The sequence below is a fragment of the Biomphalaria glabrata genome, chromosome 8 (assembly GCF_947242115.1).
Source record: "Biomphalaria glabrata chromosome 8, xgBioGlab47.1, whole genome shotgun sequence".
Taxonomy (NCBI): domain Eukaryota; kingdom Metazoa; phylum Mollusca; class Gastropoda; family Planorbidae; genus Biomphalaria; species Biomphalaria glabrata.
The window spans coordinates 17981309-18005841 of NC_074718.1; the positions used below are offsets into that span (position 1 = coordinate 17981309).

Here is a 24533-nt window from a genome sequence, read left to right on the forward strand (position 1 = left end):
CCTTTTCCCGCTTGATTGCAAGCTCGTCTGCTATTGTTAATTAAGCCTGGCGTGTGGGTGTCGCTCAGTAGTTTTTCTTGGCGGGAGGCCTGTCTCGTGCAGGAAGTGCGCTATTTAATTGTATTATGTCATAAATGAATATTACAGCAGACATGATTTGTATAACAAATTCAACGGACTAACTGGTGATTGAATCTAACAAGTATCGAATTGTTCTCTAACTTCTAAATTGACGTGTGTACATGATTCGATACTAGAATTTCTAGAAAGTAGATATTAGATGATATACACATTTTAAATTTAAACAATAAAAATCACGATCGTTTAAGGCTCGGAACAGTTGTGAGCTTGTGTATGTGTTGGAAACCTGGAGAAAAAAAAATGTTTGCATGTGAGTATTATCTGAGTTTGTGTCTGGTAGAGAATCATTTGTCTTCTGTGAGTTCTCCAGCAATGTGTTTTAACTTTGTCAATCTAATAAAATCTATTTGCTATTGCCTACCAGCACTGTATTACAGCAAACACAACAGCACAAGTTTCATTTTGTTATTATCTGTATGTGATTATAATACACAGTTGTATGCAAATTGGATCACACATTTACAAATATAATATAAGTTGTACAAGAGGTAGCACATAATTGAATTTTTTATTTCTCAAACAGAGTTAATAGACTTACTTCAAACTTAAATATCATAGTGTATTAGGTTTTGTGACTCACTGTGTATTGGGATTAGTGACTTGCAGTGTACTGGGTTTGGTTCACTGTGAGTCACTAAACCCAGTACATTGCGAGTCTCTAAACTCAGTCCACTGGGAGTCACTATACGTGAATGTATTTCTCATGAACAGAATCTTTCCTAAACTGCTGCTAAATGTACTGTGACTCAAAAAACAAAGATTTACTGCTCCAGGGCTAAACGACTGTGTAGAAAATACGAAAAACATGCATATATGTAACCCTGCCTGGACCAAGTAAAACAAAGGACGTTTGGGCCACGAGGCCTTCATCAGCTACAAAACAAACAAAAAATAATAACAAACAATTAACACAAAATAGTCTTAAGTTAACTTATCTGCCTCGTGGCCCAAACGTCCGGCAGGGTTACATATATGAATGTTTTTCTTATTTTCTAAATGTTCTGTGGCACAATTTGATTCTATAATTTTGCTATCTGTTCTGTAGGGCAGCTCTGTTAGGACAGACACACTATTGTTGACAGATTGAAGTTGTCATGAACTGAAGAAAACCAATCCAGAAGTAACTCATTTAAAAAGTCCAATGCACTACTTATTAGGCAGGTCTCCTACCCGCGACCTAGTTCTTCTGGACAAGGTCACTCCTGACTCCAGACACGTGACAAATGCTAGACATGTGCAGATGGGGGTCTACTGACTGAATTCCCAGCCAGATCTGTTTCATACTTCTTTTGAGATAAAAAGTTGGCATTGTACTGCACAGGGAGAGGAATGCTGTTATGTTTTGTTGGTTGATACTATTGATAAGTGATAGGAGGGGATTGCTTAGTTTATATAGTAATACAGATAGACAGACAGACAGACAGACAGATAGTTAGATAGATAGATAGATAGATAGATAGATAGATAGATAGATAGATAGATAGAAAGATAGATAGATGGATGGATGGATGGATGGATGGATGGATGGATGGATGGATGGATGGATGGATGGATGGATGGATGGATGGATAGACATACAGACAGACAGACAGACAGACAGACAGACAGATAGATAGATAGATAGATAGATAGATAGATAGATAGATAGATAGATAGATAGATAGATAGATAGATAGATAGATAGATAGATAGATAGATAGATAGATATAATTATCCAATCCTTTGATATCTTGATCACAATTGCGCACTAAAATATTTAGAGACAAATAAAACGAGAGAGAAAGAGAGACAGAAACTTTTAATGACGTCATATTCTTCTATTTATTCCACACACACACACACACACACACACACACATAATTGCTACGATGAAATACGTTATCAAATTGAAACGATGTACTAAGATTTCAATTTCCAACTATCAAATGACTTTATTAACTATATGTTTTGAGTAACCCACTTTTGAAAAAAAAAAAAAAAAAAAAAAACACAGAAATAGTCACATTCCTTATTGTCAGTCTACAATATAGTTTTAGTATTAAATTTCTTCAGTAAAAAAAATATATTGCGAAAAAAATGTATCATTAGAGTAAATAAAATTCAACTCAAAAGTTACCGGGTACTTGCTAGTCATTGCTTAATCAGTACACTCATTTTTTCAGATCAAGACTACATTACAAATCACCATTTTCTGCTGTATAATGTAAAGGAATTTCTAAATACTCAACAGCTTCGACAGTGCGGGGGTCCCAAAGCTGATTCTTTTTAACAAGCTCAAAGAAGGAGACAAACCTTAAGTGCCCCCCCCTCCCCGACAGACCTTTGTAGACCGACTCAGGCGTCAGATAGGAACAAAAACAAATGTGTCGTTGTGCTGGCCGTAGTACACCCTCGTTGACCGCTGGCAATAAACACATCTTGGCACTGTACATCATGCGCCATAGATAGCACAAGTTTTGTTATGGACATTGTACATACGTCATGTACTGACTGACTTAATCCTGTGTACTCCCAGGGGAGCATAGGGCTGCAACCTCTCCACCGAACTCGGTTCTGAGCAGCTTTCTTCATCTGCTCCCATGTCGTTTCATTTTTTTATGTAAAGCTGAGAGAGGTAGCTGAGAGAGGTAGCTGAGAGAGGTAGCTGAGAGAGGCTGCTGAGAGAGGTAGCTGAGAGAGACTGCTGAGAGAGGTAGCTGAGAGAGGCCGCTGAGAGAGGTAGCTGAGAGAGGCTGCTGAGAGAGGCAGCTGAGAGAGGTAGCTGAGAGAGGCTGCTGAGAGAGGTAGCTGAGAGAGGCTGCTGAGAGAGGTAGCTGAGAGAGGCTGCTGAGAGAGGTAGCTGAGAGAGGCAGCTGAGAGAGGTAGCTGAGAGAGGTAGCTGAGAGAGGTAGCTTAGAGAGGTAGCTGAGAGAGGTAGCTGAGAGAGGTAGCTGAGAGAGGTAGCTGAGAGAGGTAGCTTAGAGAGGTAGCTTAGAGAGGCTGCTGAGAGAGGTAGCTGAGAGAGGTAGCTGAGAGAGGTAGCTGAGAGAGGCAGCTGAGAGAGGCAGCTGAGAGAGGAAGCTGAGAGAAGTAGCTGAGAGAGGTAGCTGAGAGAGGTAGCTGAGAGAGGCAGCTGAGAGAGGTAGCTGAGAGAGGTAGCTGAGAGAGGCCGCTGAGAGAGGCTGCTGAGAGAGGCCGCAGAGAGGCAGCTGAGAGAGGCAGGTACGACGAAGAGCAGAAGTGAAAGTATTTTTAAAAAATTAATGTTTCCACCTACGCCTTCCCCCCCCCCCACAACCCTAATCGACACCCACTGAGGTCTGGTCAAAGTGATATCATGTTTGCGATGTGTTACATGTAATGCCATGTGGATTATTACATTGTTAGGACATAATAACACGTCTCTCCAACTTGCTCGAAGACAAATAAAATAATAAAAATGTTTATAGGTAGAAACACGTATAGTGCAACTAAACACAAAGGATTGACTGTCAAGAAATGACAAAAAGATACACAGAAAGTCCTGTTGAGAATTATCTGGACATTATATGGAGATAGAACTAGTTCAATATCAAACTCTTGTGTACTAGTCAGTTTGAAAAATGTCTCTGATTTAAAAAGAAACCTCAGAGGTCATATTTCTTTGGTCACATGACCATTCAAAGTTTAGGAACTCTTTTTTTTTAAAGAAAGAAAGAGTGTAAATTGTCTGCCCTTCTCTGAAGTATAAATTGTACGCAATTTTATGGGGAGTGTATGTTGTGTATTTATGTTTCTTGTTGTGTGTTGTGAACTGATCTGTTCTAGTGTGTCAAAATGTCATGGTGTCCAGGTCAGCTTGTGTGTGTGTGTGTGTGTGTGTACTGTGTTATTGTGAACTGTTTTGTCATTTTTGTTCAATATAGCCTAGCATCAAGACATGTCTTCCTGTAGTATTTTATTAGGTCACGTCAGAGTACAACAAAGGAAAACAGCGAGACATTAATCAAAAGAGTTCGAATCCTACGTCAGTGACTACGCGGGGATCCACGAGATGAAATGTAGTTTGCGACTTTCGCTTCAAACATACCCCCCCCCTTTCTCTCGCTCTCTCTCTCTTTCTCTCTATCTCTTTCTCTCTCTCTCTACCTCTGTTTCTCTCTCTCTCTCTCTCTCTCTCGCACTGCATGTGTAGGTCGATTTCTTTGATGTGATCGCCGAACATAGAAGTGACCGCTCGAGTCAATAGTGTGGACATAATAAATAAATGAGTCTCTTTATATTGCGTAGTAGGTGGGTAGGTAACCTTTGACCTTTTGAAACTAGTAACAAAGTGGCATTCTCACATCATTTGGCCAGCCAATGTAACATTTGATCTATCCAATGTCCCAGCATTTAACTTAATTATGTAGATAGACAAGCCTGACTTGAATGAGCTGACTAGCAGACGAGTGTTTAATAGGAAGTTATGACAAGCAGACGATACTTACAGACGATACAAATTTGGTTTCAATGACTTTAAAGCTAATTCACTCTATAAGTAACGATTTGAATGACTTTGACTTTTGTAAATAGTCAATCAACATCACGTGATAGGTCATAACAAACTTCAATGAACTTTCGGTTTTCGGAGCTAGAAACAAAAAAGATTGTATCCCCACAGACAGTCCAGTCCATGGTCTTCAGGTTGACCGCCTTTCTCGATGTCTGCTGTTTATATCCCAATGTGACTTTGAAAAAATATAGTCGAAATGTAGTCAAATTGTAGTTATAATATAGTTGCAATTTCAAAATATTTTCAGAATGTAGTTGCGACGTATTCAAATGAAATCATATTATAGTTGCAATGTGATCAAAATGTAGTTATAATGTAAGCAAATTTTAGTCATAATGTAGTTATAATGTAGTCAAATTGTAGTCATACTGAAGTTGTAATGTATTCATAATGTAGTTAAAATGTAGATGTAATGCATTCAAAATGTTGACACTATTAGTTGTGTCCTGTGACCTAGATAAGAAGCATCTACACACCTACATTAATCCTTGTCGGACATTGTTTCTCTGCTGGACCTCGATGGAAACCAAACACAATTGATTGATCTCGGAAACAAAAAGCCCAGAAATCAATCAATGTATCTTGAATTCCTCCCCGACAATTCTAAATACACACTCACACACTTTAAATGGAAACAAAACAACAACAACAGCAGTGGTGAAAACTGAGAGAGGATGTGAGACAGACATTTTGTCCATTTAAGTTTGTTTTGTTTAGTTCAAGTTAAAAAACAGCGCGTGTTCAAAACGAGATTCTCCCCTATCCTCCCCCCACCCCCAACAAAACATGTCAAAGTTGCAATTTCGGAACGTGTTATGATCTTAGTCCATCGACTTTTGGTGCTCTTTGAAGTCCTCTCAGGTAGCTACAAGAGTTGTTGTTTTTAAACCTGACATCTCCATCCTCTTGATTGCGGGTACAAGTCAAACATAGTATGTTGGTACCAGAATGTAACATAGTATGATGGTACCAGAATGTAACATAGTATGATGGTACCAGAATGTAACATAGTATGTCATATGCATAGACTAAGTAAAACATACGTTTCAGATAGAAACACGTCACAGAACAAAAAAAGTAATTTTACTTTCGACTGCACATTGCGGGTCACTAGAAAGTTGTAACAATAAACTCTTTTACTCTTACTGAAACGCACCAACAGTTTGCACAATTCAAACTCTACAAACTAAAAGGCGTTCAGAAGACTAAAGTATAACTAATGTGAGAACCATACAGATTCATTTTTTGTTTCTATTTAAACATGTGACAGATCGACTGACAGACGGGCAGCCCACAAAAAAAAAATGTTTCCCTACCCAGAGAGGGTGGGCTAAAAGTAACAAGATTTAAACCTTCGATTAAAAAACAAAGACCAATAATAGTTGATATACTAAATAGATGGAGGATACTCACCTTGTGTGCTCCTCCCTCTCTGACTCGGATCTCGTGTCGTGTCATCAAATAAATGTAGAGATGTCAGTCAACAGGAACATAATCATGTGATAACTCAGACTGATGGCAACAGTGTTGATAAGAGTTGATATCAATCATCAGCAGAATACCTGATTATTGGTGTATGCACCCAACAGTTGGGTGAGGGGGAGAGTGAGGTGGCATTGAAACTGGGGGTGGTAGGGGGGTGTATATCCTCCATAGAATGCTCATACAAGTCTGTGTCACGTTCATCAATTGATTTGATATCAACACATAATTCTACAGATTCACCATGCTTTGTTATGCATTAAAATAGTTTCTGAGTGTTTGGCCACTTCTAACAGATATTTAGGCAACTCATATTATGATTCTATAAGATTGTTAGTACAGATATTTAGGCAACTCATATTATGATTCTATAAGATTGTTAGTACAGATATTGTCGACCATCTCATGAAGAACTAATATATGGAAGATGCCTTTCCAAAACCTCTACAATCCTAAAGAACTGACACCCTTTAGACCACAGTCACATCAGATCTGGACGAAGTAGTCATCTGCCCTCCATTTAGGCTAGAGCTCCATTATTCCACTTTCAGTCAGGGTGTTTCAAGGTCATTCGTAGTCACTGAAAAGAACATAGGAGCTCAAGTCATAGGAGCTCAAGTCATAGGAGCTCAAGTCATAGGAGCTCAAGTCATCAAGTGTTGTGTGTGTGTGTGTATGTTGTTGATGTTTGTATCGATATTGTTATTGTTATATTGCCATGTTGAGGTGGGCAGTTGTAGTCAAACTGAATTTCCATTTGTTTGGACCAATCAAAATGTCCTCTCTTATTCTCTTCTACCACACAATGGCGTCTGCCTGATCAGGTGGTACGTACTTAAGACTCGCGTTAGGATGATTTAAACATAGACATCTTTATTTCTGAACATCTGGCATTTGAACAAGATAAAAACACAGTTCATGAACTTTTTGTTCACATATATGACCAAACTTTTATCCACTCTGTCTGTCTGTCTGTCTGGTACACATTTTGTACACGTTAGTTCTCCCACTTTCCACTCTCGGGTCATGTTGACATTTTGCACAAAGAATATTGCCCTTAACAAAACATCAATCAATAAAAAAAATTAAAAAATGTTGTTTAATATTGAAAAGGGAAAAATCTTAAAGTATTTAGAAAGTGGCTGTAAATGTGCAGTTCTTTCTCTTTTATTAGACTTGTATTTTTTAATGTTGTTTGTTTATAATTTCTATCTTCTAACAGCTTTATTTCGTCCTACGAACTTATTTATTGTCCAGTTCTGGTCATAAAATCATTTCTTATTGGAACAGCCCAAGATTCTGTATTGACAACAAAGAGAAGTATTTATTTCTTCTTGCTTTGATTGATGGGAAATATTCAATAATAAGAACTTGTGATTTTTCACCACGTGGTTGAACAGCAGACAGTTTTGTTCATGTTCATATACATTTTGTTCGTCTGTTGGACAGTTTCATACATAGCGGCAAATCCATAAATTACAAGCCTTTTTTTTTTGTTTTGTGTGTGTGTGTGTATGTGCGTGTGTGTGTGTCTCCCCCCCCCCCCTTACCTCCGGGTACACAATAAAAAAAGTGTAGATAAACTTTTTATTGTTCTGTGATGATGTCGTTATACTTTCTAGCATCGTGGATTCCAATGCTCTAAACTCTTTCGTCTGAAAGTTTGACTTAGTTACTAGAAGTAAAGTTAAATTTATCGCCCTTAACATTGATTAGTTTAGCGTCACAATCTCTAAACGTTTTTCCAGATTTTTTCTTTGCCACAATTTGTTCCATTTTGTGTGTGCGTGTGTGCGTGTGTGTACAATGCTAGAAACGTTAGGGTGAAATAAAAGTTTGCTTTAACCAATAAGCAATGGCGGTTTTAAAACGCGATGGAAATGTGTGTCCTAGCCAATGGTCTGACTTTGCTCACTGATTAGCCATCATCAGAAAATACTCGATTCTGTAGAATTCCTTTTGGAACAAAGAAAGTGTACATTTTGTCTGATCTTTCATGGGGAACTCTGCGAGATGTTGAGTTGTTGTTTTTTTTTTATTAATTTTCGATGCTAAAAAATGGGCAAGGACTTTCAATTAATAGTTCTCTGCTACCAACTAAATAAAAAAAAATTAGTTTGTTCTACAAGCCAAACAGACGAGACCTTAGACTTGGCAGTGTGTCTCACTAGGTCTAAGTCCAGAGGCGATCCAAGGTCAAAACCAAATTGCACCAGCGTGACACATAGGATGTCAGATCACGCTACGCTCACAAATAGGTTGAAGATTTTAAAAAGTCACGTGATCTTCTGCTCTTTTCATCAGTCACGTGACCACGTTGACAATTGACTCGCGCTCCAAATTACAACTGTTCTATGGTTGCTATGGTAACCATTGTAATTAATTAACCTTTTCATAAACACTAGTCACGTGACAGTATCTCCCAGGCTCGGACAGCCCTCCCCCCACATACCCGTTTAACATCTCGCCCCTTCTAACTCTACGTCACTGCGAGTCCAAAGTCCAAGTCTGCTTGTTCCAGACACACGACCCGCCAATTTTGACAGTTATTGCTTGTAGTGGACCAGAATAAGCGACTGAGATCAAAACCAAAGAGAAGATCAAACTCACCCCCCCCCCCCGTCTCGAACAGACGTGAGTAGGACTAGGCTTTACTACAGCCAGTGACCAATGGAACTACTCGGATCTGAGTGTGCGTGTGCGTGTGTTTCATATATTTACACAGAAAGTGAACAAATATTTACACTTGATTGAACACAAACATATAGCCAATGTAGAGAAAAGGGGGTGGGGGTCGGGGATTTCAGCTGTGCTGCTGATTTAGCGGGGAGGAGGGGGGGTAAAAGAGAAGCATCTACCGTTACCCCCAACCCCGACTTACTCATTTTGGATACCCACAAATTGAATCAGGATGACAGCATAGATGACTTATGTGCCGCTAATATTACAAGAAAAATGGAAAACGGGGGCCCACATGACGGGGCGGACGTGGAGGGGGGCACATGACGGGGCGGACGTACTTTATTGCTTATTGAAAGACAAACCTGAGTCAGACAAAGATTAATGATGGCCAGGAGATTGTGCAATGGGGGGGGGCGAGAAGGTATTGGGGCGGGAAAGCACTCCCTCCCCCCCAATGACGTAAACATTTATCTGAGGGGAAAGGAAACAAAACAAACTTCTGCACAAAATGGTGGCAGTAAGAACCAATCGAAATTTAGGGCAGAATTAACCAAAAGACTGAATTAGCTGGTACGTGTACTGTTCAATTAATGAGCAATTACAAAACAAGACGAAATCATTGAAACAAAAACGTTCGGCAAACACAAAACTAAACTGTGTTGTCCACTTTGTTTTGAGATGTCTAGCAGATGTGTCTAGCAGATGTGTCTAGCAGATGTGTCTAGCAGATGTGTCTAGCAGATGTGTCTAGCAGATGTGTCTAGCAGATGTGTCTAGCAGATGTGTCTAGCAGATGTGTCTAGCAGATGTGTAACTGTCATTAGAGATGAGACGACGTCTATTTCAACTCTAGACCAAGCTACGGACTCTACGGACAATTGTTTTATTTGAAATGGCTCCAGAATTCAAATCCGTAACACCTTTTTTTTTTCGGTGACCCATACACGGTAACAGGCGAGGCCTAAGGCCACGCACAGGGGGGAAGGGGGATCCTTACATTTTCTTACAACAACTGTGAAGTTGTCTATCTTGAAACGGCAACTTAAGTAACGGTGTGTGGATTTTGAGTGGTTGGTAGGGGGCTTTCTTTCATCCCGTCAATGTAATAAACTCTGTTCCATTTAGAATCTCAACAGCGGCTGTTTTGCTTCCCTTTTGGGGTTTTCGTTTTGTCTAAAGAAAGTTTTCACCCGGCACAACGTTGAGGCTGAGAAGCGTTGCCCAGTTGGTCCAAATGTTCATGCGTCAATACTGTCCAAGAAAACTCCAATTTTTTTTTACCTTATTTAAGTTGAATGTTCTGGTGTAAGTGTTAAAATAGCAACGACTTTTCATATTCACAAGCTCTAACAGGCATTCACCTTACCTTCACCTCCACAAACCAATCACTTCCTGTAGATCAAGAAATGTTCACAGCGATTGTCAGTTTTACTTTGCCGCGGCCAGCAATCGTCCATCACTGTATAAGCCAAGTGGATTATGGATTACGCTTCATATCACAATCTGCTGGTGTGATAGAACCAGAATTATGGATTGATCAATTATAGATTGTACACGCTTTGACGGCGACAAGAACATAAGGACAGTGGTGTGATATAGAAATGTGATGTATCGAGGAGATCAAGCTTGTCAGTCTAGAGGACATTGCAGTTCTTTATTAAACTGACCACACTTTTCACTGGGACTGTGTGACAGTCTGGTCTCAATACATAGAAAGTATGGGAGAGAGAGAGAAAAAAAAAGAGAGTTAACTAACTAGAGAAACTATAGAACTTTCAAGATACACAGATAGATAGATAGATAGATAAATAAATAAATAGATAGATAGATAGACAGACAGACAGACAGACAGACAGACAGATAGATAGATTGATTGATTGATTGATTGATTGATTGATTGATTGATTGATTGATTGATTGATTGATTGATTGATTGATGATGATAAAATGTGAATTCCTATTTGATTTAGAAGCTACAAAGAAGGAAATGATTGTGTCCCAGAGATTCAATCAACATTCCCTCTTTCCATCAAAGTTCCAGGTTTTTATTTTGACTCACGATCAAGAGAATCACGACAATGACTCAGACTAAAGGAAAAGTCAGCATTTAATACCAACTTTTTTTACATAAGTATTCTGAATGTATACTTTGAAATACTTTTCTAAACGAACAGACAACGTGTTACTTCTGACAGGCCACAGAAATACCAAAAGGTAAAACTAAACTAGAACACGAAAGATACCCGGCTAAATTCAGGTGAGTTTTTAGTCCATGTATTGTTTATACGAATTTAATTGTTTAATTGATTTAGTTCTTAAGTTTTAGTTTCAACCTCTTTCAATTCTGATAGTCAAATTTGTAAAGACACGCGTTGACACTTCTAGGCTTAAGACAGTTTGAAAGGGAAAAAAAAAGGTTTCATTTTGATTAAAACCTGTCATGCTACTAACGCCGGCAATGGTCATCTCGTTGTTCAGTGTCCAGCTCGTGTGAGATTTGTTTTTCTAACTAAAACGTCGTGTTCCTTTTGTTGCTAAATTTATGTACACCCCCCTTCACTTGACACTTTTAGCTGTCGTTTAATGTGCATTGACAGGCACTCAGACATTATTCACATTTTCTGAAAGCAACTTAGTCCCAAATGGTACGGCCACTTTGTTGCTCGCTAGTTTGATGATATTTATACAAGTTACACTGTGTGCGTGCCCTTTTACTTCTTGTGAGACAATCTTTTCCCTTTGCAACTTCTCGTGTGAATCAAGAGGTCAGAAATTGAAACACAGCTACGGTCTCAGGCTGGGTCTGTTATTACCAGACACTGCAGCCTTTTTCTGCTTTCCTCCTTTTCCTGGTGTGGACACCATCTACAAACAAGGACCCTTCCACTACAATCCAGGACCCTTCCACTACAAACTAATACTTCAGGCTTCCACTACAAACTAATACTTCAGGCTTCCACTACAAACTAATACTTCAGGCTTCCACTACAAACTAATACTTCAGGCTTCCACTACAAACTAATACTTCAAGCTTCCACTACAAACTAATACTTCAAGCTTCCACTACAAACTAATACTTCAAGCTTCCACTACAAACTAATACTTCAGGCTTCCACTACAAACCAGAACCATCAGGCTTCCACTACAAACCAGAACCATCAGGATTCCACTACAAACCAGAACCATCAGGCTTCCACTACAAACCAGGACCATCAGGCTTCCACTACAAACCAGGACCATCAGGCTTCCACTACAAACCAGAACCATCAGGCTTCCACTACAAACCAGAACCATCAGGCTTCCACTACAAACCAGAACCATCAGACTTCCACTACAAACCAGAACCATCAGGCTTCCACTACAAACCAGAACCATCAGGCTTCCACTACAAACCAGAACCATCAGGCTTCCACTACAAACCAGGACCCTTCCACTACAAACAAGGACCCTTCCACTACAAACTAATACTTCAGGCTTCCACTACAAACTAATACCTCCAGGCTTCCACTACAAACCAGAACCCTTCCTTTAGACTTGCTCTCCACTGAGATCTATCCAGTGCATCTTTGTCTGATCTGTTGATGTCGATTCTGAAAAGCTTCATGCCACGCATGCATACATCAGTGTAACTAAAACAATGGAGGAGCTGCAGTTCTCCTGACATTAGATCCTCATGCAAATATATTTTTTGAGAGTCAATCTTGAGGTATTCTTTGGACACATCCACGCTAGCCAAGGTGTCTACTGCTGATAGCAGAATGGAGGTTCTGGTACCCTTCGCTGTGGAGAGAGCGTCGAAACAGTGTCGCACGTCTTGTACGAGTGTCCCCAGCTCCGCGAGCTAAGGGGGGACTTGCCTGTGCAGTGACTCGACTTGTATGGTAGCTACGAGGCACTACGCCGGACGGCTAAGTTTCTTGCCAGAGCACTACGGGAGAACTAGTCCTTCCTGCTCTGATTTTTCAATAGGAGTTCATCTCAGGTACCCTTCGCAGCACTTGCTTATCTTGCCACCTTATTTTAAAAATCCACTTCAAGCATCGGAAGTCAAAGGTATTCAGCTTTTTTTTTTCCTGCCAAGGGTAGTTGACCATGTTTCATAGCTCAAAACTCAGGCAGACTATGGCAAGTCAATAGCGTATTGTCCCGCATAGCATAAAACAAACTTCTATAAGTATTAAGATATAGCGTTTTTGGAATGAGGACATCTTAGTGCGTGTTGAATAACTGTAACTAAGTGTTAATTGAATTACAATTAATTTTGAAAAAATGAAAAATACTCTTAAGAAAATTAATGTGAAACTTTTTTAAAAATAATTTATGCTAGAACTATTTTTAAAACTGCCTTGTCAACTGAAAGATTTTCTTCTTTCAGTCAAAACCTTTCTTAAAGAACTCTCTCACACACACACAAGCACACGCAAACACACACACACACACACAATAAGAATATAAAAGAGTGAGACTTTAGAAAGTGTTGATACAGTGACTTGTTTTTTTCTCCATGGTTATTACATTTTTAAGAGATTATCAGACATTGAAGTTTGTATGTTCACTTGTTTGTGTGTTTGTTGATAACATTCGTGCCCTCCTTTAGGCTACGCCTTAGAAACAGATAGATAATTCTGTTATTGAATGAACCGGTCCGATTAGTCCATGCTGATATGTTTACAGACAAAATATTTCCTCATGTCTCCCGATGTGATAACGACCAGTGTGATAATTAGAGGTGATGATACAGGGCGACGTAGACGCGAGCGTTGACATCTACGGCAGAGGGCACGGTTTGTAGGTCGGACAAGTTAACCCTTGACCCTAGTCCTTGGAACTACAGGAAACTGTCGACGTTGTCTATAGAAACACGGTTACGCGAGCGTAATCTCCCTTGCTGGAACTCTCCACCAAGGCAGGCTTCAATATTTTCAGAAAGAACATCCGAATGAAATTATATCAAAGACAATGAGAGATAAGAATGAAGAAAGAAGGTTGACAGATTTTGTGTAGTACCCCAACGGTCCAGCAGATTAAAGTGAATGCAAAGATAGATGTGAACCTGGCCTAACTAATTCCCCTTTTAGACCTTGTGGTCTCTAGGGCTGATGATGTAAAGTTCAAAGTAGACTATGAAAAAAAGTTGAAATTAATTCAGAAGTATCAAGTAAGGAATGTTTCCCTTTAAGTTGCCTTTCCCCTTAAGTCTTTGCGATCTGTAGGGTAGATGTTTCTGTGGCCCGCGGTTGACGAAGGTGTCATGTAGCCAACACAACGACTAACCGCCTTTACATTTCCCCAACTAATGTCAGGTACCCATTAGAGCTGGGTGGACTTAGAGGCGCCCAAGGATTCCGAAGTTGAAAATCCCAGTCTTCACCAGGATTCGTACCCGGGACACCCGCACGAGTGTGTGTGCACTTCACAGAAAAAAGAAAATGCAGTTTACAGGATTACTATTCGTTTTAAATTAGGTCTAACTTATAATACATACTAATTAGCTTTTTCTCTTTAAAAAACTGCTTGCATAAGTGATTTAAAAAATTAGACTTTTCGCTTTCAGAAAAAAATAAGTAGCCGTTGCATCAGAACTTTGAATGTTCTAAAATATTGTGATGTCGGATTTTCACTATCTTTTCTAGTTTACGAGATCTAGACGGAACAGACGGACAGACATTTCCCACAAAACTAATAGCGCCTTTTCTCCTTTCGGGGACCGCTAAAAAGACATTTCTTAAAGACAGTCTCGTGGCTCAGCTAGTTTTGTGAAGTGGCACAGATTACAAACATGATACAAACATGATACAAACATGATACGAACATGATTCTATACTTTTACTCAAGAAAGTCTGGTATCTGTCAATGAGCCTTATAGCCTTTTCCAGGGGTGGACTACCTACCATTACGCCTGTTTGAACTGGCCTACAGTAAACAACAGATTGGGGGGGGGGGGGAGGGGCACTCTTTCTTCAATGCTGTTAATGGTACATGGTCATCAATAACCGAGAGACTGTTTCATTCAACAAAGGGACACGATGATTTGTAGTTGCGTGTTTCAAATATTTGAACAACATTTTTGTGAAAGATTGACAAAGTCTTGAAATTAGAGTTCATTTTTTGTCTTTGTTTTAAACATCACATCTATCTATCTATCTATCTATCTATCTATCTATCTATCTATCTATCTATCTATCTATCTATCTATCTATCTATCTATCTATCTATCTATCTATCTATCTATCTATCTATCTATCTATCTTTCTATCTAATTATCTATCTATCTATCTATCTATCTATCTATCTATCTATCTATCTATCTATCTGTCATTCTGCCTGTTTGTCTGTCTATTTGTCTGTCCGTCTGACTTTCTACCTATCTACCTACACATTCGCCACCAGACCTCACACTTGCGTGCTCTAGTTGAGGCAATAAACAGGTGAGTTCCCTCCAGGTGTGAAGTATTTATTATTGACTAGGGATAAACAAATGTCTACAATATGGTCACTCCATTAGCTTGTACCTCTGTGAGCTATACATCGGAAGTACGCCATTTAAACTAATTATTTTCCCATCATTCCCTAATTTCCTCCCCCCCCCCCTTTTTCAATGTCTACTCCCGCTCTTGAAGACTAAACAAATGGAGAGAGGAGGGGCGGGTTTCCTTTCTTGAACTCTTTTGTTCATATGCGCGTGCATTCTCTAAGGGGTTATAACTTTTTTTAACCGTTTCGCCATATCGTCTGCTATGGGGAGTGCGTGACGTCACGTGATGCCAACTCACCAGGTCGGGAAACAAGATGAACTGCTCGGCTTCTGTTAGGGTGAAACTCGGGTGTCATTGTTTCATTCTCGTGCGTTCAGTCATCACAACAGTTTGGACGCTTAGCGGGGCCGGCGTCGGCTGTTTTCTGTACATAGCGCCAAAGTAAGGGGACAAAGAAAACCAACTAGCTGGACCTCAAGTTACATTTCTAGTTACATTTCTAGTTACATTTCTAGTTACATTTTTATTTATGACAACTCTCGACCACAAAAGTCCAATACTCCTGCTTCTCTACACCGCGGGACCATAACGCTCCACCCTTACATACTTTTGGCCGTGAATTCTAGTCTCCACTTCCTCCTGTGTCACCTCCTCCTGTGTCACCTCCTCCTGTGTCACCTCCTCCTGTGTCACTTCCTCCTGTGTCACCTCCTCCTGTGTCACCTCCTCCTGTGTCACCTCCTCATGTGTCACCTCCTACTGTATCACTTCCTCCCGTGTCACCTCCTCATGTGTCACCTCCTCATGTGTCACCTCCTCCTGTGTCACTTCCTCCTGTGTCACCTTCTCCTGTGTCACCTCCTCCCGTGTCACCTCCTCCTGTGTCACCTCCTCCTGTGTCACCTCCTCCCGTGTCACCTCCTCCCGTGTCACCACCTCCTGTGTCACCTCCTCCGACAAATCAAAAAAAGGTTCGATATTATTCTTTGGTTCTTCCATTCTAAATTGAAATGAATCTCTCGTCCTTATAAAACATCTTCTTCCACACTTGAACTTGAATCACACACAAAACACGAGTACAGTGTTAGTACATGGGGACCGAGTCAAAGTTAGTATTGGTCGCCCCCTAGTGTCACTGTCAGAGCAATACAATCAATGCTGCTCTCTGGAAGTGACATCCGGATGTTCACATCACTCATGAGATGATGGAGCTCATGGAATAATGACGGTTTCTTATTCTATACATTCAACAACCATACTATTTAAAAAATACTTTTTAAATAAAAAGGAGGGGGGGGGGCAATCGCTTATATAAGGGGAAGAACTGCACATTTCCAAATTCATTATCTCAATACTGTAAGACTTATTTCCCATTTTCATATACTGTCATATTAACTAATTTATAGGTTACTTTTTTTTTAAAAATTGATTCGTGTTTTGTCGGACAATGAATAATTGTGCAAAGTTTTAACTTGATCCAACAATGGGAAGTGGGAGAAATAACGTGTACAAAGTTTGTACCAGACAGACAGACGGACGGAGTGAGTTGATAGTAGATATTAGCTTTGTAAAAAAAAAGTAGCAATTTCCGACATTTCACTATAAGTACTCAACAGATCTTTAAGAGTTTAGATTTAAGTGAACATTTAAAAGTAAGCCTCTTCAATCCTAGTAAAGGTCTGTCAACGTATAAATACTGATCTAGTTAGGATTGACTTATTTAGACGCAGAAGTATTTCATGAGCAGCCTGTGAGCAGACGGGAACATCTGTATAATGATGTAGTCGGCCATGTTTAAAGGTCACGTGAGTACAAACATACTTATGTCATCTACCTGAGCACAAACTATGCCTGGGAGGCGGGCGAAGGTCTGCGGCTTGCCCTAAAGGGCGCCGCGTCCAAATGGTGTGGCCTCGTGACCTACAGGTCTGTCTCCTCTAAACCCCCACACGCAGCAGAAGCATGTCTCTCATTATTGCAATGACTACATCTAAATGTGTGTTTACAAGAGAACAGAGTTCCCAGCATCCTCTAGTGAGGACGTCCCACATTGCCAGCTTAGGTCCAGGCTTTGATTAATGAATATCTACAAGGGTTCTCTAACCGTTAGTCTAATGAACTCTATGCTAACTTCTAGTTCAAATGTTGAAAAGTAAAAACGCCTATGCAGCCTGGGGACACCAGGACATCGTAGTTTATTAAGTTAGTGAGGAAGACTTGATTAGAAAAAACAAAATAATGAAATTATTTAATCTAAATAGCACCGCAATCATTTTGAGAACCACTGACTGTTTTCAGTCTACTTGTCTTCTTTTTGCCACACGTGTAGAAATATTAGGCCAGTAGCCTCGCTTTCAATCCGCTTTCAATCCGCATGACTGACTGGCCAGTAGCAGGCCCAAATTTCCTGCAGGACTGCATAGAATGACGTCGGGCGGAATTCGAACTTTAAACCATCGTGACCATAGTCCAAAGCGTGTAACACAAGACCAGGTAACTGAAATATATAAACCTTTGCAGCTTTAGTTTTGGAACACCTCTGAAGAGTGCCAGATGACATTTTATAAAGAAACATTATACAGTGAGAGATGTACTGTCGATAGTTTGAGACTCGTTCAACTACTGTCAGAGCTAATGGCACAGGTAACAGTCAATTAGTTTTCTGACGTTCATCTCACCAGTCACGTTGTATGTACTGACACTTTTAGTAAACAACACAATAGTCTATGTTTTGACTGACCAGACAGCTCTCTGCTGCATTGGAATCTCTGTTGAGTTTGCTATCTCTGTGTATTGAGGCAAGGAAGGATAACTCGAAGCTTTTCTAACTAGCACAGAACACGAAGTATTCTAGACACATATTGCTGTGTAGGCCTCAGAGAATATAGTTTTAGACACGTATAGCTGTGTAGGCCTCAGAGAATATAGTTTTAGACACGTATCGCTGTGTAGGCCTCGGAGAATCTAGTTCTAGATATTGTGGTACAGGAATAGGAATATCTAATTTTAGACTATTATATTGCTTGCTGTGAAGGCTTTATAGAATCTTCTTCTAGACAATTATCTTGCTTGTTGTGTAGGCCTAGCTCTAGACAATGAATTCAAGTACGTACCTTTCCGTCGTAAGCTCAGCGCTCTATATTCACGTCTAGGATTCCTGACGTCACAGCAAACGTATTGGGCACAAACATGTAATTCAAACTGTTGTGACAATATAATCTTCTCGTCATTTTGAAATGAATTCTTCTCTCATGTTGTTTACATTGCTTGTTACCTCCCCCCCCCCTTGTTTTTTAGCCAGACACTCCCATCCAGTCGTTCCAAGGTTTCCAAATGTCTTTTCCGTTAAGAGTTTCTCTCTCGCTCTCTCTCTCTTTCTCTTAATCCCCTCTCTCTCTCTCTCTCTCTCTCTCTATGTCTCTACACTTGAGTACTGTCTTGTATGTATTTAACTCTCTTGAAGTTCCTATGTTTGAGATGAGCACTTAATGGTGCGTGCACTTACCTAGGCATAAGACGAGGAATAAGACGAGGGATGAGATGAGGAATAAGACGAAGTATGAGATGAGGGATGAGACGAGGGATGAGACGAGGGATGAGATGAGGGATGAGATGAGGGATGAGACGAAGTATGAGATGAGGAATAAGACGAAGTATGAGATGAGGAATAAGACGAAGTATGAGATGAGGGATGAGACGAGGGATGAGACGAGGGATGAGATGAGGAATAAGACGAAGTATGAGATGAGGAATAAGACGAAGTATGAGATGAGGGATGAGACGAGGGATGAGATGAGGAATAAGACGAAGTATGAGATGAGGGATGAGATGAGGGATGAGATGAGGGATGAGATGAGGGATGAGACGAAGTATGAGATGAGGGATGAGACGAGGGATGAGATGAGGGATGAGACGAAGTATGAGATGAGGGATGAGACGAGGGATGAGATGAGGGATGAGACGAGGGATGAGATGAGGGATGAGATGAGGGATGAGATGAGGGATGAGATGAGGGATGAGACGAGGGATGAGACGAGGGATGAGATGAGGGATGAGACGAAGTATGAGACGAGGGATGAGACGAGGGATGAGACGAGGGATGAGACGAGGGATGAGACGAGGGATGAGACAAGGGATGAGACGAGGGATGAGTTTAGGGATGAGACGAGGGATGAGATGAGGGATGAGACGAGGGATGAGATGAGGGATGAGACGAGGGATGAGATGAGGGATGAGACGAGGGATGAGACGAGGGATGAGATGAGGAATAAGATGAGAAATAAGACGAGGAATAAGACGAGGGATGAGATGAGGAATGAGATAAGAAATAAGACGAGGAATAAGACGAGGGATGAGATGAGGAATAAGACGAGGGATGAGATGAGGAATAAGACGAGGGATAAGATGAGGAATGAGATGAGAAATAAGACGAGGAATAAGACGAGGGATGAGATGAGGAATAAGACGAGGGATGAGATGAGGAATAAGACGAGGGATGAGATAAGGAATAAGACGAGGAATGAGATGAGGAATAAGACGAGGGATGAGATGAGGAATAAGACGAGGGATGAGACGAAGTATGAGATGAGGGATGAGACGAGGGATGAGACGAGGGATGAGATGAGGGATGAGATGAGAGATGAGACGAGGGATGAGACGAGGGATGAGACGAGGGATGAGATGAGGAATAAGACGAAGTATGAGATGAGGGATGAGACGAGGGATGAGATGAGGGATGAGACGAGGGATGAGACGAGGGATGAGATGAGGGATGAGATGAGGGATGAGATGAGGGATGAGACGAAGTATGAGATGAGGGATGAGATGAGGGATGAGATGAGGGATGAGATGAGGGATGAGACGAGGGATGAGATGAGGGATGAGATGAGGGATGAGATGAGGGATGAGACGAAGTATGAGATGAGGGATGAGAAGAGGGATGAGACGAGGGATGAGACGAGGGATGAGACGAGGGATGAGATGAGGGATAAGACGAGGGATGAGATGAGGGATGAGACGAGGGATGAGACGAGGGATGAGATGAGGAATAAGACGAGGAATGAGATGAGGGATGAGATGAGGAATAAGACGAGGAATAAGACGAGGAATAAGACGAGGAATAAGACGAGGGATGAGATGAGGAATAAGACGAGGGATGAGATGAGGAATAAGACGAGGGATGAGATGAGGAATAAGACGAGGGATGAGATGAGGAATAAGACGAGGGATGAGATGAGGAATAAGACGAGGGATGAGACGAAGTATGAGATGAGGGATGAGACGAGGGATGAGACGAGGGATAAGATGAGGGATGAGATGAGGGATGAGACGAGGGATGAGACGAGGGATGAGACGAGGGATGAGATGAGGAATAAGACGAAGTATGAGATGAGGGATGAGACGAGGGATGAGATGAGGGATGAGACGAGTGATGAGACGAGGGATGAGATGAGGGATGAGATGAGGGATGAGATGAGGGATGAGACGAAGTATGAGATGAGGGATGAGATGAGGGATGAGATGAGGGATGAGATGAGGGATGAGACGAGGGATGAGATGAGGGATGAGATGAGGGATGAGATGAGGGATGAGACGAAGTATGAGATGAGGGATGAGACGAGGGATGAGACGAGGGATGAGACGAGGGATGAGATGAGGGATGAGACGAGGGATGAGATGAGGGATGAGACGAGGGTTGAGACGAGGGATGAGATGAGGAATAAGACGAGGGATGAGATGAGGGATAAGACGAGGGATGAGATGAGGAATAAGACGAGGAATAAGACGAATGATGAGATGAGGAATGAGATAAGAAATAAGACGAGGAATAAGACGAGGGATGAGATGAGGAATAAGACGAGGGATGAGATGAGGAATAGGACGAGGGATGAGATGAGGAATGAGATGAGAAATAAGACGAGGAATAAGACGAGGGATGAGACGAGGAATGAGATGAGGGATGAGATGAGGAATAAGACGAGGAATGAGATGAGGGATGAGATGAGGATTAAGACGAGGAATAAGACGAGGGATGAGATGAGGAATAAGACGAGGGATGAGATGAGGAATAAGACGAGGGATGAGATGAGGAATAAGACGAGGGATGAGATGAGGAATAAGACGAGGGATGAGATGAGGAATAAGACGAGGGATGAGATGAGGAATAAGACGAGGAATAAGACGAGGGATGAGATGAGGAATAAGACGAGGGATGAGATGAGGAATAAGACGATGAATAAGACGAGGGATGAGATAAGGAATAAGACGAGGGATGAAATGAGGAATAAGACGAGGGATGAGATGAGGAATAAGACGAGGGATGAGATGAGGAATAAGACGAGGGATGAGATGAGGGATGAGATGAGGGATGAGACAAGGGTTGAGATGAGGGATGAGACAAGGGATGAGATGAGTGATGAGATGAGGGATGAGATGAGGGATGTGATGAGGGATGAGACGAGAGATGAGATGAGGATGAGACGAGGTATAAGACGAGGGATGAGATGAGGGATGAGATAAGGGATGAGATAAGGGATGAGATGAGGGATGAGACGAGGGATGAGATAAGGGATAAGACGAGGGATGAGATGAGGGATGAGATAAGGGATGAGATAAGGGATGAGATGAGGGATGAGACGAGGTATAAGACGAGGGATGAGATGAGGGATGAGACGAGGTATAAGACGAGGGATGAGATGAGGGATGAGATAAGGGATGAGACGAGGGATGAGATGAGGGATAAGACGAGGGATGAGACTAGGGATGAGATGAGGGATGAGATGAGGGATGAGACGAGGGATGAGATGAGGGATGAGACGAGGGATGAGATGAGGGATAAGACGAGGGATGAGACTAGGGATGAGATGAGGGATGAGATGAGGGATGAGACGAGGGATGAAATGAGGGATGAGACGAGGGATGAGATGAGGAATTAGACGAGGGTTGAGATGAGGGATGAGACGAGGGATGAGATGAGAGATGAGATGAGGGATGAGACAAGTGATGAGATATGGGATGAGACAATGGATGAGATGAGGGATGAGATGAGGGATGAGATGAGGAATTAGACGAGGGATGAGATGAGGGATGAGATGAGGGATGAGACAAGGGATGAGATGAGGGATGAGACAAGGGATGAGATGAGGGATGAGACAAGGGATGAGATAAGGGATGAGATGAGGGATGAGATGAGGAATAAGACGAGGGATGAGATGAGGAATTAGACGAGGGATGAGTTGAGGGATGATACGAGGGATGAGATGAGGGATGAGATGAGGGATGAGACAAGGGATGAGATGAGGAATGAGATGAGGGATGAGATGAGGGATGAGATGAGGGATGAGATAAGGGATGAGATGAGGGATGAGATGAGAAATGAGATGAGGAATTAGACGAGGGATGAGATGAGGGATGAGATGAGGGATGAGATGAGGAACAAGACGAGGGATGAGATGAGGGATGAGATGAGGGATGAGATGAGGGATGAGATGAGGGATGAGATGAGGGATGAGATGAGGGATGAGATGAGGGATGAGATGAGGGATGAGATGAGGGATGAGATGAGGAATAAGACGAGGAATAAGACGAGGGATGAGATGAGGGATGAGATTAGGGATGAGATGAGGAATAAGACGAGGTATGAGATGAGGGATGAGATGAGGGATGAGATGAGGGATGAGATGAGGGATGAGATGAGGGATAAGTCGAGGGATGAGATGAGGGATGAGACTAGGGATGAGATGAGGGATGAGATGAGGCATGAGATGAGGGATGAGATGAGGGATGAGACGAGGGATGAGGGATGAGATGAGGAATAAGACGAGGTATGAGATGAGGGTTGAGATGAGGGATGAGACGAGGAATAAGACGAGGGATGAGATGAGGGATGTGACGAGAGATGAGATGAGGATGAGACGAGGTATAAGACGAGGGATGAGATGAGGGATGAGATGAGGGATGAGATGAGGGATGAGACGAGGGATGAGATGAGGGATGAGATGAGGGATGAGATGAGGGATGAGACGAGGGATGAGATGAGGGATAAGACGAGGGATGAGATGAGGGATGAGATGAGGAATAAGACGAGGTATGAGATGAGGGTTGAGATGAGGGATGAGATGAGGAATAAGACGAGGAATTAGACAAGGGATGAGATGAGGAATTAGACGAGGGATGAAATGAGGGATGAGATGAGGGATGAGACGAGGAATAAGACGAGGGATGAGATGAGGGATGAGACGAGAGATGAGATGAGGATGAGACGAGGTATAAGACGAGGGATGAGATGAGAGATGAGATGAGGGATGAGATGAGGGATGAGACGAGGGATGAGATGAGGATGAGACGAGGGATGAGATGAGGGATGAGATGAGGGATGAGATGAGGGATGAGACGAGGGATGAGATGAGGGATGAGACGAGGAATAAGACGAGGGATGAGATGAGGGATGAGACGAGAGATGAGATGAGGATGAGACGAGGTATAAGACGAGGGATGAGATGAGAGATGAGATGAGGGATGAGATGAGGGATGAGACGAGGGATGAGATGAGGATGAGACGAGGGATGAGACGAGGGATGAGATGAGGGATGAGACGAGAGATGAGATGAGGATGAGACGAGGTATAAGACGAGGGATGAGATGAGAGATGAGATGAGGGATGAGATGAGGGATGAGACGAGGGATGAGATGAGGGATTAGACTAGGGATGAGATGAGGGATGAGATGAGGAATAAGACGAGGTATGAGATGAGGGTTGAGATGAGGAATAAGACGAGGGATGAGACGAGGGATGAGATGAGGAATTAGACGAGGGATGAGATGAGGGATGAGATGAGGGATGAGATGAGGGATGAGATGAGGGATGAGACGAGGGATGAGATAAGGGATGAGATGAGGGATGAGACGAGAGATGAGATGAGGATGATACGAGGTATAAGACGAGGGATGAGATGAGGGATGAGATGAGGGATGAGATGAGGGATGAGACGAGGGATGAGATGAGGGATGAGACGAGTGATGAGACTAGGGATGAGATGAGGGATGAGATGAGGGATGAGACGAGGGATGAGATGAGGGATGAGATGAGGGATGAGATGAGGGATGAGATGAGGAATAAGACGAGGGATGAGATGAGGAATTAGAGGAGGGATGAGATGAGGAATTAGAGGAGGGATGAGACGAGTGATGAGACGAGGGATGAGACAAGTGAAAAACGTATAGAAGTTAAATGCTATTTA

General features: G+C 41.9%; 2 protein-coding genes across 2 annotated transcripts; both read left to right on the forward strand.

Annotated features, from left to right (window-relative positions):
- Positions 1-10896: 10896 nt before the first annotated feature.
- Positions 10897-12309, forward strand: LOC129927727 (uncharacterized). The gene is made up of 2 exons (XM_056038110.1): positions 10897-10917; positions 11902-12309. Exons 1-2 carry the CDS (start codon positions 10897-10899, stop codon positions 12307-12309), a joined length of 429 nt encoding a protein of 142 aa, XP_055894085.1.
- Positions 12310-15307: 2998 nt separating this feature from the next.
- On the forward strand, positions 15308-16303 carry LOC106054666 (keratin-associated protein 12-1-like). Its single transcript, XM_056038112.1, has 2 exons — positions 15308-15326; positions 15921-16303. Exons 1-2 carry the CDS (start codon positions 15308-15310, stop codon positions 16301-16303), a joined length of 402 nt encoding a protein of 133 aa, XP_055894087.1.
- The last annotated feature ends 8230 nt before the right edge of the window (positions 16304-24533 follow it).

Coding starts and splice junctions, on each gene's coding strand:
- LOC129927727 (XM_056038110.1), top strand. CDS start 10,897: ATGACTCAGACTAAAGGAAAA. Junction 10,918..11,901: donor TGACTCAGACTAAAGGAAAA/GTCAGCATTTAA, acceptor TAATACTTCAAG/CTTCCACTACAAACTAATAC.